This window comes from Cetorhinus maximus, chromosome 2 (genome assembly GCF_964194155.1).
Source record: "Cetorhinus maximus chromosome 2, sCetMax3.hap1.1, whole genome shotgun sequence".
Lineage (NCBI taxonomy): Eukaryota > Metazoa > Chordata > Chondrichthyes > Lamniformes > Cetorhinidae > Cetorhinus > Cetorhinus maximus.
Genome location: NC_135880.1, coordinates 175152056 through 175172646, shown reverse-complemented (window position 1 = coordinate 175172646; position 20591 = coordinate 175152056). Strand labels below are relative to the sequence as shown.

The 20591-nt window shown below is 44.1% G+C and overlaps 2 protein-coding genes across 3 annotated transcripts in view; both read right to left on the bottom strand.

Annotated features, from left to right (window-relative positions):
• LOC144699734 (A-kinase anchor protein 2-like) overlaps positions 1 to 20591 on the bottom strand; it is an 88454-nt gene that overhangs the window by 64474 nt on the left and 3389 nt on the right. Inside the window, exon 1 of one of the 2 annotated variants that reach the window (XM_078570930.1) lies at positions 7233 to 7360. The exons of the other annotated variant lie outside the window; for it this stretch is intronic. The gene's annotated coding sequence lies outside the window, so the exon portion shown is untranslated. Of the gene's footprint in view, positions 1 to 7232; positions 7361 to 20591 lie in introns of those variants that run through there. 2 annotated transcript variants of the gene reach the window in all.
• Positions 9626 to 20591, bottom strand: part of palm2akap2 (PALM2 and AKAP2 fusion) — a 351062-nt gene continuing 340096 nt past the window's right edge. Inside the window, exon 10 of the mRNA XM_078570942.1 lies at positions 9626 to 10093. Within this exon, the coding sequence (XP_078427068.1) occupies positions 9980 to 10093 (114 nt within the window). The 3' untranslated portion in view covers positions 9626 to 9979. The remainder of the gene's footprint in view (positions 10094 to 20591) is intronic.

Below are 20591 nucleotides of genomic sequence, written 5' to 3'. Positions count from 1 at the left end.
ATTTATTTTTCTTTATTTTATTCATTTTTTTCTCTTTTCCCCCAAACATCACCCCTGCCACCCCCAAAGGGCCATTTGTCACTTGTTTCTATGTGGCGCTTTCACTGAGCGCTGACCTTTGTTCTGCTATTAACACATTCTACTCTTACCTTGTGCCACTATCAGCACCTGCTTTAGCCTTTAACACTACGGTTAACACTCCCTTTGTCTCGTGTCCATGATATCTTTGTCAATCTCTCCCACCTATCCCTGACCTATTTTGCTCCACCTGCTCCACCCCCACTTAAACAGTATAGAATCCATCACATGTCTACTTCTCTTTAGCTCTGAAGAAGAGTCATACAGACTCAACAGCTGAGTTTTTCCTGCATTTTTTCTTTTTATTTTATATTAATATTTCATTGTGTGTCTCAGTGTCAGATTCTGTTTGACAACCCTCCTGTGAAGCACCTTGGGGCATTTCACTATGTTAAAGTCGCTATATAAAGGTAATTTTTTGTTGTTATTGCGCAAATCTCATGAGGACACGTTAATTCTATGTATATACATAGCACTGACATACATAAATTATCAGTTCACCTCTGGATATCTGGATAACGGGATCCTTGACCTCTATGAATCTTAATAACGGAGTGTTAGAACACAAAATATTTGTGTCAGATGTCCTATGTACACAATAAAATCATTTGTCAGGATGTAGTGTGTTTACATTTAAAGCATAAACAAGTTCTCCTTCAAGTCACACGCCGCCCTGACTTGGAACATGTGGCAACATTCTATCATTGTGGCTGTGTCAAAACCTGGAACTCCCACCCTAGCAGCAGTGTGGGGGCACCTTCACCAGGCAGACTGCGGCGGTTCAAGGTGGGCGGCCTATCACCGCCTCCTCAAGGGTGTTTAGGGGGTGGGCGACAAATGCTGGATTTGCCAGCGATGCTCACGTCCCAAGTATGAATTCAAAAACAATTAGAAACGGAACTGAGTAACACTGGGGGTGGAATTTTATGCTGGTGGGATTTTACAGTCCTGCTGAAGTCAGTGGACTTCTGAGTGGCTTACAGCCTTTTACAGCCCCAGCCCTGCCATGATGGGGCCGTAAAATTCCGCTCTGGTTTTCAATTGGAAAAATTCAGGAATTTTCAATTACAGGCCAATTCGTGAGCTTCAGCCTGGGCCAACCAGCTAAAAAAAATGATGCTCCATTATTATTTTGGCTTTTGTAGCAGCAGTTTTTAATAACATGAATTTGTATTTATGTAGCACCTTTAAGACAGTAAAATGTTCCAAGCTGCCTCACAGGAGCATTATCAGACAACATTTCATATTGACCCTCATAAGGAGATAATAGGACAGGCGATCAAAACCTTGGTCAAAGAGGTAGGTTTTACGGAACCTCTTAAAGGAGGAGAGAGAGAGCTGGAGGGGTTAGAGAGAGAATTCCAGAGCTTGGAGCCTAAGGAGCTGAAGGTACAGTTTTTTATTCTTTCATGGGATGACGGCATCGCTGGCAAGGCCAGCATTTTTTGCCCTTCCCTAATTGCCCTTGAATTGAGTGACTTGCTAGACCAGAGGGCAGTTAAAAGACAACAATGCTTGTGGATCTGGAGTCACGTGTAGGCCAGACCGGGTAAGGACGGCAGATTTCCTTCCTTAGAGGGACATTAGTGAACCAGATGAGTTTTTACAACCATCAGTGATTGTTGTCATGCTCACCATTACTGAGACTAATTTTATGTTCCAGATTTATTAATTGAATTTAAATTCCACTAGCTGCTGTGGTGAGATCTGAACCCCAGAGCCGCCAGAGGATTAGCCTGGGCCTCGGGATTGCTTGAGCACTCCCGCCATCTCTCCCGCTGCTGCTGAAGGAGTGAAGGAAATTGGGGATGCGCACGAGGTCAAAATTGGAGGAAATCATTGACCCTGAAGGATTGTCGGCCAACATGATACACGAACCCCCACACACACACACTAGTTGCAAACACATCACTGATAGAAAGTCCCAGTGACAGCGAGGTGGGGAATCCCAATAACAAAGTAGCAGCTCACTTTCAATTCGTAGCTTCTGAATGGCATTGGCAGAATGGCTTGGGGCAGGGTATCCACTCACACTCTCAGAGATTAGAACAGGGAGGGGAAGAGGACAGAATTGCTTCAGAAGAAGGAGTCTTGCCTCATTGTTAAAGAAATAAATCAGGACCTACAAACACAATTGGATTTGCAACAATGCCTTAATTTACTAACCACATCACTGTGCTCTTTATTTATATCAGGTAAAATAGTTCCTTTTAAATTCTGGTAGAACTTCTAGGAAGTCAACCATGGCTCAGTCATTAGTACTTTCGCCTCTGAGTCAGAAGAGTGTAGGTTCAATTCTCACTCCAGTGACCTGAGCACAAAATGTAGGCTGACAATTAATTGCACACTGAGGGAGTGCTACACTATCTGTCTTTTGGACAGATTGCTGTCTTTTGGATGAAATGTTAAACCAACGAGGCCCTGCCTGCCCGCTCAGGAGGAACCAAAAGATCTCGCTATTTGAAGAAAGTTCTCCTGATGTCCTTCAATACCTAAAACAGATGATCTGCTCATTTATTTCATTGCTGTTTGTGGGACCTTGCTATGTGTAAATTGGCTGCTGCATTTCCTGCGCTACAGTGCTGGCTACCGTCAACTTCAAAAATATTTTATTGACTGTAAAGCATTTTGGGATGTCCTGAGGTTACTAAAGGCGCTATGTAAATGCAAGTCTCTTTTTCTATTCACAAAGAAAAGGCTGCCATATTTAGACTGTAGAGCACCAAAGGCAGGAAAGGTAAAGTAAATTTGCACAGGCTGTGGAATACTTTCCTGCCAAAGGCCGTGTGTTGTCTTTGCCTTAGGCCTGAGGGAATCGCATCCCATCAAAGGTGACTGAATTCTGCCCATTGTTACTGCTCCACTGGTGAACTCAGTAAGACAGCAGAAAGCGTATGGCAGAAAATGCAAAACAGGCCCCACTTGTTTCACTTCTATTTCCTTCCCTTTTTAAATAAGTAAAGAACCCAGGAATATTTAAGTGTGAGTTTGAATATTTTAGCGCTGGTGTAACAGAGCCATTTAAATTTGTAATTTGGAGAAGCTGACCATTTTTGTTGAATAAAGAGTTGATCATGCACAGTAATTACTCATCTATTTTAAAGCACCGTTTGATCCGTTCACTGTGCAAAATGCACTATTGCAAGTCATTTACCCAATAAGTTTTGTTATTAGCAAATAATTTGAATGATAATCTACGGCATTATTTTGAAGAAGAGCAGGCGAGTTACCCCCATTGTCCTGGCCAACAAATCAGAGGCGACCAGCCCCTGGGGTGGGTATTTAAATTCCCGCCCCATCTCTTAGGAATGGATTGGCTGCTGGCCCTGGTTCCACCTCCATAAAAATGGGGAGCTTTTAAAAATTCTAATGCCTGATAACGGAGGCGAAAATTCACCCTCTCGTGAGAAAGGACCTCCATTCCTCCACACAGCTTCTCACGTTGGTGAATCAGTTGAAAGTTCTGAGCCACAAGGGCTGCAAGATCACGAGCTGGGGTCTCCAAGTCTGGCCTGACCTCAGACAGGAAAACAGTTGGCTGGGGGCACTGGGGTGAGGTAGGACGGGGTTGCAGGCAGCACAGCTGTGCTCCTAAGCTGGGTGCGAGAAAGTGAAAGCCAATTCCTGCTCCTGACCTCTATGTGGCTTCCCCTACTGGGAAAAGTGTACATGACGGCATCGGGCATGGACTGGATGAGGGTGAGTCATGATGCCTTCCCTGGTGGAATTGCCATTGACATTAGTTGTCTCAGTCCACACAGAGTAGGTCACATCTGATTAATCTAGTTGAATTTTTTTGAGGAGGTCACCATCATGGTGGACAGTAGGGAGGCTATGGGTATTGTCTTTGGGTCATATTATAAGGTTCTATGCAAGTGACTCTTGGCAGAAATGGGAACACATGGAATTGGGGGGCATAGAATTAAGGTAAGGGGCAGGAGGTTTGGAGGGGATGTGAGGAAGAATTTTTTCACCCAGAGGGTGGTGGGAATCTGGAATTCACTGCCTGAAAGGGTGGCAGAGGCAGAAACCCTCATAACATTTAAGAAGTATTTGGATGTGCACTTGCAATGCCATGGCATACAAGGCTATGGGCCTAGTGCTGGAAAATGGGATTGGAATAGTTAGGTACTTGTTTGACTGGCGCAGACTCGATGGGCCGAAGGGCCTTTCTGTGCTGTAGACCTCTATGACTCTATTTTATGGACATGGATCAGTAATTGCTGGGAGTAAGAAACAGAGAGTAGGGACAAAGGGTTTGCTCTCAAATGCTGAGATGCAACATTTGGGGTTCCTCAGGAAACTGTACTGTATCTTGGTTTATTAGCATTCGTAGCAATGATTTGGTTGAAGGAAAGGAGAGTTAGCAGGAATTTATAGAAAAGTCATAGACAGGTTATGTGAGTGAGCAGAACAGTGACCGATTGGAGTTCAATGTGGGGAAGTGTAACCTCAACCACTTTGGATCTGGGAAAGACAAATCAGAATGTTTTCTTAATGGTGAGGAATGAGGAACTGCAGAGGAGCAAAAGGTATTGGGTGACCGTGTATGCAAATAACTAAAAGCGAGTGGATAAGTGCAAAAAGTGATGAAGGCTAATGGAGTGTTGGCCTTTATCTCGAGAGGGTCGGAATTCAGAAGGTGAGGAAGGGATGTTGCGGATGGACCCAGCTCTGATGACACCTTCACCTGGAATACTGTGCTCAGCTTTGGAGAACCAACTTCAGGAAAGGTGGAAGAAATCTAGTGCAAATTCACTAGAATAATCTCAGTGTTTAAAGGGTTAAAATACAAGGACAGGTTGCATGAACTTGGTCCATGGTTCCTTGAGAAGGCTAAGGGCTGAACTAATAGAAATGCTTAAAATGATTTGATAGAGTAGATATCCCCTTGAGGTACCATGCCCCAGAGAGAGCATCAAAACCATGGACTTCCATTTTATCCATGATTATCTTGGCAAAGTACTGCAGTGGTTTGTTATTGCCCTCTGCAGTGTGGCTGACCAGGAAACTCTCCCACTCTCACTGCCTGCCATCAGACACAGTGGAAGGATTTATAGGCTGATAATTAACCTGTTTGGCTGATAATTAACCATGTGATGCATGGCATTTCCATGGCCATCAAGTCCTGAAGTAGGACTTGAACCCAGAGCTTCTGGCCCAGGGATAGGGACACTACCACTGCACTGCAAGACCTCCTTTCAGTAGATGTAGAGAAACTATTTCCACTGATGGGGGGGAGGTCCAGATCAAGGAGGCACAATCTTAAAAATTATGGCTAGGCCATTCAGGAAATCTGGAAGAGTTTCTTTCACATAATGAACAGAATGGGTAGAGGAAATCTGGAACTCTCTCCCCCAAAACCCTGAGGACACTGGGGTGAATCACTTGAAACGTTCAAGACTGAGTTTGTTGAGTAAGGGTATCAAGGATTATGGATCAAGCATGATACGATGGAGTTAAGTTGCAAATTAACCATGATCTATTGAACAGCAGGGCTGGCTCAAGGGGCTGAATGGCCTCCTCCTATTCCTATGCTTCCTCATATGGTAAACAGACATTTCCTCTGCTGCTAATGTGCTGGGAGTCACAGTAACCAAGCTAAATATTTAAAAGGGAGTGTTTATTATCATTTCACAGTTGCATAGACAAAGCCAATCTGAAGCATAGTTCATTAAGCCCGAATGTGTTTAGAAAATACAGCCCTGCTTCTGATACAAAGATTGTGACACCACAGTCAGGCAAAAACAATTCTTAAACCAGGCCAATTATGCTGTCGATGCAGCAGTGGAAAAAGAAACATTTCAGGTCAATGACCTATTGTCAGTAAAGCCGATTTCCCATTAACGCTTCCTCGAAACCCATCTTTTGCTTCTTTACTTGTCTCGTTACCATCCCCTTTTGCCTTGCACCATCATTCCTTTCACCGTCCAATCTCTCCAGCCTTCCACCCTATCACAGACCCTCCCTTTTGTCCCCTTCTGCCTTTCCCAGCCTCTATACGTGCTTGAAAACCTGTTATACCTCTTAGCTTTTGCCAGTTCTGACACTGACCAGAAATGTTAACTGTTTCTCTCTCCACAGATGCTGCCAGGCCAGCGGAGTATTTTCAATATTTTCTGTTTTTAGTTCAGGTTTCCAGTAACCGCAGTGTTGTGCTTTTGTATTGATTGACACATTAGGGTTTGGAAACATTTGGCTAACTTGGGAAGCAGAAATGTTGTTTTACATCAATGGTGTTGCCTGTACATGAGGCACTGAGGATGTTTCAATGTGATTTGCAACCTGTAGTTGGGCAAATTAGTTATTTTTTGAAGAGACCGTCCCTATTATTGATCTGAAGCATGATATCACGGCATAGTCCAGTGAATGGTATCATTGATCCATGACTTAGGCAAGATAATTCAGTACACCCTAAGCACAGGTTTCCTCAATCTTTGCTCTCTGCTGACTGATGATCTTGGAACACTTAAACACGAAGCTGTACAGTTGACCTGAATAGAGCCAGGTACCCAGACATCTCCTCTCAGCACCTGTGTTCAATCTGATATAAGACGGTCTCTTGTGTGAATTCATATCATTTGAAAGCAGTGCGATGCTGGGATTAACACATGCACACACACAAACACACACACACACACACACACACACAGTCGGGCTATCAAACAGGGGAGCTTCCTGAACCCGTTGGATACTCAGCTTCTGAGTGTGTTCCAGACGTGAAGCAGATGTGACCTTGTACCCTCGAAAGCATTTGCCACTGGTGGTCAGTCCTGTTCACTAACAGTGAAACAGCTTAGCTGATGAGCAAGAGAGCCTCAACAAAAACATGAAGCCACGCATTTCAGACTCATGATCTGTCAAGGCACTCATCTGCCTTTAACTAAGATGTATTCAGTGGATTGTTGAAAGTTAGTCATAGGCTTGCAAAAACAGTTAGACACCGTTAAATTCTTATGATTCTAACTCTCCCTTAGTTATGTTTGTGCTGCTGCACTAGGTTGGAATGATAGCCTCACTGACAATCTGCGAACTACCCCAATTGCTTTTACCTCTCATGATATACATTAATGAAAAACACATTAGCTTCACATTTGAAGAGTTAACCTTCTTTCATAACTACTCACTGACACACAGCAGAAAGAAATCCTCACCAGGGTTCCATTGACCTGTGGAGCAGTCCCACTCTGTAGTTCTTACAGCCTGATGGCAGGAATCTGTGCCACAATGCTTCCCTCTCTCTCTCTCTTTTCTCTCTCCTCACACATTCCTTTCCTGCCTTCTGGAGTGAGTGATGTCAGTGAGCTGGGATTGTGTGACGAACCCAGTCCTCCTCCCACTTTATTCACACAAAGAATCTCTTGAGCCCTTGCGGTGTTATTCCTCAAGCTATCGCAACTCCTCGGATTGACAGCGCTGACACCACACCCCTTGCCCCTCCTACCCTCCCTCTGTACAATGACTCTATTTTAACGTTATGAGGATTAGGCTGGCACTGATGAATTTGGTTTACGTTACTTGAAATTTAAGCAGTGAATTCCCTCCCCTCTCCCCCAACTACCCCCACCGCCCAACCTCTGTATTTTATAGAACCCCTGGTACTCTATCTTTTAAGCACTATTATTCTATAAGAATGAACATGAAAAGTCCCTAAATTCCTGATACTGATTATAGTGAGGGAATCGATCTTTCCAGACCTTGTGTGTTTTTGGGGTGGAGGTCATGGATTATAACTGCCGATGTTCCCAGGGCTTGGGTGCAGTGTGCGGTGGGGGGAGTGGTGGTTGGGCGGGGGTGGGGGGGGTGTGTGGGCCTGCATGCTCGGTTCCGAGTTTCCTTTGACGGGACCTGGGGAGATGGCGTGTAAAGTTGACCAGGTGACCAGGTTTTTGGTGCGAAAACGAGCCCATGTGACTAGGTTAGTCCAGCCTGAGGAAGCAACAGGAGCAGCAGTTGCTTGACACTGTGGGGAGTTGGGGCTTAGAGCAGCCCAGGGCATAGTTGCTCCATGCAGTTGGGGTTCAGGAAAAGCCCAAGGGCAGGAGTTGCTTGGTGCCGCTGGGATTTGGGGCAAAGAAATTCCCAAAAGAAGAAGGTTGGCAGCAGTTGTTGGCGCCAGAGCAGTTGGGGAGCTGGAACTGTGCGTGAACATAGACCCCAGAAGTGCAGCCTGTCAACGGACGCAGTCTTGGATGAAGTGATTGAGCGGCTGGGAGGTTAGCAGTTGTTGGGGCAGTCTGAGTTGGAGCCATGTTGCCTGACAACTCACTGCAGACAGAAGAAGTAAGAGGGCTTCTGGCTGAGTTGGAGTTGCTGTTGAGGGAAATCAGAGACTATATCCTTGCAGGAGAGGAGCAGAAGTCCCCCATGGGGAAGACAGAGTTTCAAGGGTTTTTGTGACTCACAGTGATCACTGACGTCCGGATGGATTGCTGGGAAAATTTGTCGGAGCTTTCTTGTTTGTGTCTGTCATTTAATGTTCAGTTTGTGGTGTGTTTGACCACAGTTTGCCTGTTAATTCATTTTTACCTCATGTTAATTCTGGATGTTAGAGTTTAAGATAGACAGGGTTGATATTTGCTTTATTGACTCTTGCACAGTAACATTTCTTCTGTTTGTTTCAAACCGTGGAATCGTGTGGCTTTATTCTCTTAGTAAGTAACTGGGATTTCAAATTTGGTCTACTTTAGACAAAAAGCTATTGGTCCCTAACTGAATTGTAACATTATATAGATTTTCATGGACATGCCCAGTCACTACAATGTTGGAATGCTGAAAATAAGGATGAACTTCATCACTCCTCGTTATCTGTGGGAAGGAGGTAAATTTTCATTATGCTGATGGGTGATGGAAGAGGGGTGGTCACATTCGCATCAACTAGGGATACTGATGGGCCTTGTGAGGTCAGGGAACTGACTCACAGCAAATAGGAGGGAAGATGAAGCAAAGGCCATGGACATAATCTGCATTAAGAAACTAATTACAAAACCCTTGAGATAAGCTAACTGGCGCATGTCTCACATAATCGGAACTTCTCACTCCAAGGCTGATGGAAGCGCAAACGATTAACAATTTCAAAGGGAAACTGGACGGGTACTTGAGGGAAATAAACTTGTAGGGCTACAGGGATAGAACAGGGGCATGGGAGTTACTGGATTGCACTACAGAGAGATGGGATGGGCTTGATGGGCCGAATGGCCTCCTTCTGTGCTATAATGATTCTATGATCCTAAATCAAACTCCTCACAAAGAAAGGCTTCTAAAAATGCTTCGGTCTTAATACTTTTTCTGGTGGCTCATCCATGTCTTTGCCTTTGTTTCCTCCACACCCGACTATTCTAATACTCTCCTGGCTACATGCCTCACTATACCCACTTTGTAAACTTCAGCTCATCCAAAACTCCACTGCTCACATCCTAACTTACACCAAATCCCACTAACCCATCACCTCCGTGCTCATTGACTTACATTGACTCCCGGAAGGGCAACGTCTCAATTTTAAAATTCTCATACTTGTTCTCATATCCGTTCATGGCCTCACCATCTCCCTATCTTTGTAACCTCCTCCAGCTTACTTACTTAGACTTAGTTCCTCTGGTCCCATAAGGGACAAAGGGCAGCAAGACTCCGTCACTGGCCCCGGCCAATCACGGTCTCTTTCGCTGCAGCCCAGGTCGTGTCCCGCTCTTGGAGATTCTCCTTAGATGCACTTTGCCAGGTCTTCTTTCGCTGATCTCACCTTCTTCTTCCATCTGGTGATGTCCATTCGATGGCCACTCTGACGTAAGTCCAGGAGGCAAAATATGTGTCCTGCCAGCCGAAGTCATCACTCCATCACGTTGTCCTGCTGGTACCTCTGACCAGTCCTCTGTAGCACTTCTTCATTGGTGATGCTGTCTCTTCATGTGATACCCAGGATCTTGTGTAGGCAGCGCTGGTGAAAGATGTCCAACTTACGTGACACCTTTGCTCTTCTCTTCCATGTCTCAAAGGCTTCCAGGTAGAGTTGGAGCTGCTGTTGAGGGAAATGAAAGGCTAAATCTTCAAAGGAGAGGGGCTGAAATCCCTCATGAGGAAGACAGAGTTTAAAGGATCTTTGTGACTCACAGTGATCACTGGCGGGCTGCTGACAAAAGTCATGGGATCTGTTGGAGATTGCAGTTGGACATGCAATGTCACAGCATCATGATATCTACGCTCCTCTGGCCTTTTGTTCATTCCTGATTCTCAACACTCTACCTTTGGTGGCCGAGCCTTGAGTTATTTGGGCCCTAAGATCTGGATTTCTCTCCCTAAACTTCTCCACCCCTTTTTCTCCTTCAAGATAGTTCTTAAAACCTACCTCTCACCTGCTCTAATACAGCCTTATGTGGCTCCATGTCAAGATTTGTTTGATAATCACTCCTGGAAAGCACCTGGGGATGTTTTGCTACGTTAAAGGCGCTATATAAATACGGGTTCTCTTGGTTGCACTGTTCATATGCCATCTGAGCACTAATACAGCTGTAACTCATCTGTTGAACAGTGATGTGAGCAAAATCAATGGAACTTTGTACACAGGGAATACCATATCACTGTTTGCCTCTTCTACTGATCCTGCACGCCACAGTTAAAATCGATGGATGTTGGCAAGTAGTAGAAGGGAACATCAGCTACATCTGTTAGTGATGATGTGGTGAACTGCATACCAGCTTACCCGTGTGCTAATGTCCTGTGGTGCCTGGACGTTGTCACTGAATGTATGTATTAATTGTGAAGGAGTCACTTGCACCTCCTCACTGCTCTGAGGTTCTCTGTGGTTGTAGGTGAAGTTGCAGAAATTGACATAAGTTTGAAATTACATCCCTATCTAGGTGCTGCTTCCATGCACATTGTCCCTCACTGAAATCCAGGCAGACAGCAACAAGAATATCACTTGTGGTTTTCTTTTATTCTTTCATGGGATGTGGGCATCGCTGGCAAGGCCAGCATTTGTTGACCATCCCTAATTTCCCTTGAACTGAGTGACTTACGAGGCCCATTCAGAGAGCAGTTAAGAGTCAACCACATTGGGATCTGGAGTCACATGTAGGCCAGACCAGGTAAGAACAGTGGATTTCCCTCCCGAAAGGACACCAGTGAGTCAGATGGGTTTTTACAACAATTGATGATAGTTTTGTGACACAATTGCTGAGGCTGGCTTTCAATTCCAGATTTGCTTTTTAATGATTAATTCAATTCCACCAGCTGCTGTGATGTGAATTAAACCCACAGCCCAGGGGCATGGCCTGCCCTCTGGATTGCTAGTCTAGTGATATTTATCACTACACCACCCTTGCCCCCACATAGTGTCGTTAATGTAGTAAAATGTCCCAAGGACCTGCACAGGAGTGTTATCAGACAGGATCCAACACCGAGCCCTGTGAAGAGATTATGGAACAGGTGCCCAAAAATTTGGTAAAAGAAACAGAAAACTAGGAGCAGGAGTTGGTCATTCGGCCCTTCGAGCCTGCTCTGCCATTCAGTATGATCATGGCTGATCCTCTATCTCAACGCCATACTCCAGCGCTCTCCCCATACCCCTTGATGCCTTTAGAGTCCAGAAATCTATCTATTTCCTTCTTAAATATATTCAGTGACTTGGCCTCCACAGCCCTCTGTGGTAGAGAATTCCACAGGTTCACCACCCTCTGAGCGAAAAAGTTTCTCCTCACCTCAGTCCTAAATGGCCTACCCCATATCCTGAGACCATGACCCCTTGTTCTAGACCCTCCTGCAAGAGGAAACATCATCCCCCTGCATCCAGTCTGTCCATCCCTGTCAGAATTTTATATATTTCAATGAGATTTCCTCTCATTCATCTAAACTCCAGGAAATATAGGCCTAGTCGGCCCAATCTCTCCTCATATGACAAATTTTAAGGAGCATCTTAAAGGAGGAGAGAGATAGAGAGGTTTAGGGAGGGAATTCTGAAAGTTAGGGCTGAGGCAGCTGAAGGCATGGTACAAAGGATATTGGGATGCGCAAGAGGCCAGAATTTGAGGATATCTTGGAGGGATGTAGGAGGTTATAAAGTTAGGGAAGGGTGAGGCATTGGCAGGAGTTGAACACAAGGATACGAGTTTTAAATTTGAACTGTTGCTAGGCTGGGAGCCAATGTAAGTCAGTGAACATAGGGTTGATGAGTGAGCAGGACTTGGTGCAAACTGGGACATGGGCAGCAGAATCTTGGATGGGCTGCAGTTTATGGAGGGGGATAGAGGTGGATGCTCTCCGGCCAGGAGAGCATCATAACAGTCAAGTTTGGAGGTAATGAAAGCATGGAGAACATATTTACCCTGGCTTGGATAGCAGCATGTCCTATAAATGCACCTCCAAAGGCCCCAAACCTCTCAGACTCTGTTCTCCTGTTGTTGTCATTTTATCCTTATTCTTCTACATGGGGTTTGGGGGACAGGGTTAAAGAAAATGTACTCTGCATCCCACTCCAAAGACTTGATCACATAATCCCAGCTGGCACCCATCTTCAGTGCTAAGCGCTGTTAGAGGTGGTATCTTACAGATGAGAGGTTTAAACCAATGCCCCGCCTGCGCTCTCAGGTGGACACGAAAGATCAGGGGAATATTCCCGGTGTCCTGACCAACATTTATTCCTCAATACACATCGATAAAAAAACAAATGATCTTGTCATCACGTTGCTATTTCTGGGACCTTGCGGTGTGCAATTTGGCTGCTGTTTTTTCCTACATTACAACAGCGGCTACACTTTGAAACTATTTCTATAGCTGCAAAGTGCTCTGAGTCATAACAAAGTGGTGAAAGGCACTATATAAATGCAGATCTTTCTTCTGCGCTTCACTGTGCTTTAGCTGACCCGCGTGTTTGATATAGAAATTGGTTCGACGATTGGTTCCCTTCTCCAGCATTGATACCTGCTGCTTCAAGATGTGGCAAAAATTCATTGCGAAATGTCCAAATGTTCAGTGTTTGCATATTATTCATCTAACTGCGGTTGTGGTATTTTATAGTTTACCCAAGGAGTCTGAGTTGCTGCAGCAATGTGCACCTTTCCATGCATGTTGTAGTCTGGAGCTATGGGTAGTATTGGCAGAGGCTCCAACGTCCTTTGCATCACATGGCTGACCAGGAATCTCTCCCGCTCTTACCACCTACCATTGGCATGTGTTGGAAGGATTTACAGGTTGATAATCAACCTGTTTGGTCACGTTATGAACGCACCGTCCTTGGCCATCAAGGGTCTGGGACTCAAACCCAGAGCTTCTGGCTCAGAGGCAGGGGCGCTACCCACTGCACCACAAGACCCCCCAATTGTCCTATATAAAGGTACAATGTAGTTCAGTTGCAGAAGGTGAGACATGATCACTGTGGTGTAGTAATTATTAGTGCATCAGCTGTGCTTAGTATCAAAAAAATTATCAGGGGACATTTTCAGAATTTTCAACCAATACAATCTATAAGTCTAAATACGCTTGAGCCAACAGGGCAATAATGTTAATGCATAAAAAATAACAAGGCATTCTGATATATTATGTTAGGAACTGCTCTCAGTTTTATTGTATATTGTGCGCTTTGGAGAATTACTCAGACTGTGAAAAACAGTCTTTGGACTTCAAGATGGTAATGATGGCAAAACTGTCAGCATTCACGGTCATTACACCTCTGAAACAGACAGCAATTTCTGGAGGCCACACATGTGCAGTTAAATGTGGAAAGCCAAAAACTTATGTCAGTGATTCTACACTTCCCCAGAGGGTGTATTGTTGAAGCCTCCGTAGACTGCAATCAAGTAGAAATCACTGAACTGACGAGAACTTCCATTTTTACCTCTTATAGAGGCATTACAAACCCCCCAAAAAGTTACGTCTTGTTATTGAGGTGTAACGGGGTTTTTAGCGGCATACTAAATCATAATTACTGCTGAGAAACCTCTCCCACCCTGGAAAACTAATTTTGTATTTGTGTAATGTCAAATTTTTCCATTATGGTAAAAATTCTATAGCCTTTTTGCTATTTCTTTAATGCTTATGATATTTTAGCTTCCAATGTGTATGTCCCAATTTTTATTTTGCTCCCCGTAAAATTTATTAAAAGCTGAAGGAAAATCAGTGTATTTTACTTCATGGTTTCCTGTCTGTGGGAATACTTCAATGTGATTGGCTGCTTACCAAGCTTGATGACATCACTGCTGCAGGATGCCTGGAGATCCCCTTAATCCAGTATCAGATTCAAATTAACATCAGGAAAAGGGGAAATCCATGCCACAGAGATCACTAGATCTTTGTAGGCAACTTTCTTTAAGGTTAGTGGCAAGTACTGTTGCTTCGCTGCTGACTGCAAATCCAGGATACAGTGACACAGATTCATTATATATAGAGCAAAGCTATACTGTTGGCTTTTCCCTTTCTTCTATTGCTGCTGCACCTCCTTCAGTCTCTTACCATCACTCTATTCTGAAGGAATAAGGGTTGAATGAATTGAATTGATCCCCAGTATTAGTGCAGCCCTATAAACTTCCTGAAGGAAAGAAAGAGTTTGAGTGGAGAATTGGGTTAGCAATGTTATATTTAATTGGTGGGCATTAACTGGGGATTCACTTATGCCCCTGTAAATAGGAACAGACAGAATAACAGTGGTTGTTAGGAGGTGCATGTTTGTAATGTTTATCTCTGTAAATAAATGTTTTTAAAAGTGTATAAAAATTAGAGACTAGTTTGATCCTTCACCACTTGGCTTTCTGGAATCTTAACAAGCAATACTGTCTCTTCACCACATGACACATGACTTTGAATCTTGGATGTCTCACTACTGGCTCTGAATGATCTAAGTTCAATGATATTGGACAATCTAAAGCAGCTGAAGGGTAAAGTTCCGTCTAAAATGACTGGTAAGATGTGCGTCTAATACAACTCGAGTAGAATTTTGCAACTCTGTCAACATTAGTTTCTTTCACTTTCCATCCCAGCAAACATTATTCCCTCGCTGGCTGAGTGCTTCTGATTAGAGTCACTCTCAGAATAGTGTCAAGGCTGTCCAAAGTCATTGCACATAGAAGCCTTGGTGTTTGCAGAAAAAGGAGGTTTTCATTCCATCCGTACTGGCTCCAAACCTAGACCCCCATCAATGAAAGGATGGTGTGTTAGCCCACTGTACCACTATGTGCCCTCCCCCAGCACACCTTGAAAAAATAACATCACCAGCCAGAGGTATCATTGAGATATAACACACTACATTTTACAGAGTTACAATGCTCCTATGGATGCTATAGCATAGTGTCACCTCTACAGTTTATAATGAGGTTGATGCACACAGGACAGTCCAACAAGAACCTGTGGAAAATGAGTCATCATGTTTAACTTCAGGCATCAAGAGACTGTGCACATAGGGGATCCAAGCAATCAAGCCTTCAGCTCACCTCTCGTATGAGGGCTGAACCTTATTGAAATGCATATGTGTAGCTTTGATTCCTGACCTTTGACTTATTTTTCCACTCTAGCATATGGAAGAAAACAATGGGGGCCAGTGTCTTTTCATGCTCTTGTTTTTTAGTTAGTGCTGCTTGGCTGGAATTCCTGAGCACAATCCTGAAATGTTTCTCAATGGTTTGTTACAGAGAGCTTTAGCCATCTCGTTAAATTCTAGCTAGTTTTTCTCTTCAAGGAAAAATATGGTTAATTTATCTTTCTCAAATAAACGTCAGCATAGTATGTGTTTGAAAGCTCACTTTGACCCCATGGTCATGGATCACCTGACCTGAGCACATGACCCAGGGCAGCTACAGGATTGGTCAAGAAGCAGAAGGAGCATGCTGGCCCAAATCCTTTTCTAATTTCTGGTGCTGAATTACTGTCCAGGGCTTAATTGGGCTAGCAGGAAATTTCTAAACTGCAGTTAGCATAAGCTCCACATGACCAACACCGAGAGACCAAAACTGCAGGCTGCCCTCAGATGTACCTCAGTATGAATAGCTACATGGTGCAAGGCAGACAGGATCATTTGTAATGGGTTCCAGATGGAACTGGTTCAGCGAAGCTCCCTTTTTAACCTTAGCAGGACAAACCAAATCAGAGGGTTTTTGTATTTGCAAAAACTCCTGTGCACAATGAGTTGCATTTGCAAAGCACCTTTTAATGCCTCAAGGTGTTTCACAGGAGCAGCTAACAAACAAGAATTGATGCCGAGCCAGGTTAAGGGGTTAGTAAGGCTGACGATCCAAAGCTTGGTCAAAGAGGTAGGTTTTAAGGAGGTCTTAAAGGGGGAGAGAGGTAGACTCCTGCAGAGACTGCCTTGACTGGCTGGTGTAAACCCATTAACTGAAAATTCAAACCTGGTAACTCACCCTCAGATGACATACCAAAAGGCAGAATGACAGGTTTGATACGTATCCCATTAAATTGCTCCAGTGTTAATGGAGACTCACCTCATCCCTTAACTCTGTAGCAATCAGCAAGTGTTGGCCAAAGAAATAATATCAAAAATGAACTTGATAAAACTGAGAGTTTTGCATTAACAAAGAGGGAGCCTCATTATGTTTTTAAAAATCTCACACTTGAAAAGAACTATGATTAGTATTATCTGCCTGATCTCCTGTTTACTTGGACTGATTTATACATAACTTATACCAATTTGCATACCTTAAAAGAATGCTATGCTGAGCTCATCAGTACAATTGACTACCAGAAGGTAATCATCCTGATGGTGGGGTGGAGCTAAATTAAAATGTACACAATTGTAACGCCAGGAATCTTTGTATGGAACAAACTTACTGGCGATGATTTTAATCACAAAACTTTAAAAATCTCAAACTTGACCCCAGCCTGCCTCCAACCCATGTTGAACAGGAATGGACAACCAAACTGCTCTCAGGAAGCAGGTTGGCAATGAAGCTGTATGTTTCAGGTTTAACCTGCCTTCCAGGTTTAACCCTGACCAGACAGGTTTCTGAGGCCTTGGGAAACCGGGCAGCAGAATCAGGCAAGGACTTCCGTCTGGAAAAGTTAAGTGCCTTTACAGCACTGCTTGTGGGCCAAGAGGAGCAGGCGTGCTTCACCCCAGTCTACCCAGCTTGCCTTCTTTGCCTGTTAATAATATGTTAATTATATTGTTAAGATGTACAGGCGAAGGGCAATATTTAATCAATTAACTAGAGCACTTATAAAGAGAGACTGCTGAGACACTGGGATGGCAGATAAAAGGCAGGCATATGTAATGAATGCTCTGTAAATAAACCTATTAGCAAGGATAGGATTAGCATCTAGGTTTATACTTCATCATCTGGCTTGGGATCTATTTAACACGCTTGCCCTCAGATCCCCTCGCCTACCCCACCTCCCCCACATCCATTGACAAGATCTGGGATTTGTTCTCCTCCCTTCCCTCAGGATATGGAGTGGAAAGCCTCTTGGGATCTGACAGTCCTTGCATCGGGGATTGGAACCAACTCCCCCCTCCCCCCACCCCCACCCCCCACCCCCGGCTCAGGGACAATCACTTATTAAAATATGGTCCCTTCCCCAACAAACACATATTAACACAGCTTCAGGCTCCCCAGCAGCTCCCGGTACTGAGATCTCCCCTAGGGCATTCACTGCCAGACAGGGAACCAAGCCTGTCGATCTGGCTTCCGGGCAGGAAAACTGCTGTAAAAAAGGCACACGCTGCAAAGTTAAAGCTAAACTTCTTGCCCCCAGAGCAACCACCCGCCCCCCCCACCCCCCCCCACCCCCCACTCCCCACCCACATTCCCAGCCAATATCGGAGCCACTAACTCTTTCGCATTTGGTCCTCCAGTGTTTGTCATCAGCACGCGCTTAGGGTTTTGAAACATCAAGAGAAATCTGGAGAATGTTACCACATTGTCCAATTTCAAAATGTATCTATTTTATTAAGCCAAGTACTGATCATAAGTATATTTTAAAAAGTGAGCGATATTTTGCACATCTAAAACAACAACTTGGATTTATCCAGTGTCTTTATCGTCGTAAAACCACCCAAGGCACTGCACAAGAGCGTTATCAACCAAAACATTGTATGCTTTCAAGAAGGAGTTAGATATAGCTCTTGGGGTAAAAGGGATCAAAGGGTACGGGGAGAAAGCGGGAGCAGGCTACTGAGTCGGATGATCAGCCATGATAATAATGAATGGCAGAGCAGGCTCGAAGGGCCGAATGGCCTACTCCTGCTCCTAATTTCTATGTTTCTAAAGTTTGACACGGAGCCACATAAAGAGATATTAGGAGAGTTGTGGGTTTATGAAGTGACTTTTAGGAAGTGACTTCTGGGGTTAGGGACCAGGCAGCTGAAGGCACAGCCACCAATAATAGAGCAATGAAAATGGGGGACGCACAAGGGACTAGAATTACAAGAATGCAGAGGTCTCGAAGGGTTGTAGTGCTGGAGGATGTTACAGAGATTGGGAGTGGTGAGGCCTTGGAAGGACTCGAGTACAAGGATGTGAATTTTAAAATCGGGGTATTGCTGGATCAGGAGTCAATACTGGTCAGCAAACGCAAGGGTAAAGGATGAATGGGACTTGGTGCGAGTTGTGATATGGACAACAGAGCTTTAAAGGAGTTCACTCAAGTTTAGAGGGAGAAAAGAGGGAAGAACAGCCAGGAGAGCATTGGAATAGTCGTATATAACAAATGACATAGAGGTAGGGTGAGATGAAGTAGGTGGGAGGAGGTCCATGTGGAGTGTAAACACTGATGCAGACATGTTGGGCCGAATGGCCTGTTTCTGTGCTCTGTAGTACTCCATTCTAACGGAGGTAAAAGCAATTCAAGATGGTGCAAATCCAAAACCCTGTGAAAATGTGAGTAAATGTAACACGGCTTGACCAACTGTGCTTGTTCAGAATTCACTGCTTGTTTCATGCACTGTTTAATTGGGTCATTCTGAAATGTGAAACAGGTTGGCAAAAAAACATTGTCAAATATTGATGTTATAGGCATGTGGAATAGTACTTAAGAGAAATAGGATACAGAATCACGAATGTAGTTTGTAACTCTTGTGGACAAATATCAGTCTCGACACTTGCTTCTAATTACCATGCGTATCATAATTTCAATATTGGTCTAAAGGCATGAGATCCAAACCTTCAGACAGTAAATAATCCTGGTGGCTAAAAGGTGCTGTAAAGAAATATTGCTAAAGTTGTAGGATAGGCAAAAGATTGACCGATGGAATGCAACATCAATAAATGTGAGATGGTACATGTTGGTTCAAAGGTAATAATTATGCTTTCGTTGAGGATGTGGGGAAGCTGGGTGATGTGGAAGAGCAAAAGGGATTTGGAGGCTCATTAAAAGTAGTACTTTAAACGGATAAGGTCATAAAGAAATCTAATAGAACACTGAGTTTTAATGGCAAGAGGTAAGGAATATAAAATTAACGGTGAACCTGTATCAAGCCTTACTGTTGGAGTACTGTGTGCATTTTTGGGATCCAGGCGATGGGAAGGATGCTGAGGCATCAAAGCAGGTGCAGCACAGATTCACTAGGGTACTGCCTGGTATGTAGAAATACAAACACAAAGAAAAAAACTCCAAACTGGGGCTGCTTTTGTTTCAACTGACAAGGTAATGGGCTAATTTAATGTAAGTGTTTAAAATTATGAAGGGATGTGATACACTAGATAGAAACTGGGAGGGGGGGTGATGGAATCGGACCTCGTTTCATCCCTTTTTTGGATGTAAAACTTAGGTAAAAATGACTAATCTTGGCTGAAATGCATCAGACACTGTAGTGACTTGAGCGGTATTCAGGCATTCCTGGCAGTCACCTGAAACATCCATTAAGGCCCCTTGCATATGTTAATGTGGGGCTTGAAGGCTATTTGAAGACCACATTCTGAAATTGGTTAAAGTGGTTGGGGAGCTCGTGCTTCTAAACTCCTGATTAGTTTTCTCAGGCTCTGCAGCACAATGGCACTGCAAGAGGCTGCTTAACATGATTGAGGTACATTTTCAGAGAACAGGTGCTGCTCAACACTATGAGCTCCTGCTTACCCTTATAGAGTCTGAGGGTTGATGTCGATAATGTTCGAGCACCATTTGACAGCAAGGTCCAATTTCAGGAGAATTTAAAGCTGGTGTCTTTGATGGGCTTTGCAGTGTTGCTGCCCATTTTGTGCCCATAGCTGGGTGCTAACCAATTTGTCCCTCCAGACCACTGGGGTGGGGTGGGGACACATGGACACAAGATTAAGTGCGTTAGATTTAGGACAGACAGCAGGAAAAACAATTGGCTTACACAAAGAATTGTGAAAATACATAATCTACTCCCAGATTTGGTGACCGAAGCAGAGACTATATCACCATTGCAAAATGGGTTGTCTGTTCTATTGATGGGGTGGAGTTCTGCAGAAATTTACACGTTTCTCAAAAGCCGAAGCAGGAGCACCCTGTTCGTTAGCTAATTGTAGGTAGCAGTCAACTGCATTGAAAATGTTAAAGAATGGCTCATTTCCTGGCACAGGAACAGGCCATTCAGCCCAGCTGCTCCATGCTCCGCA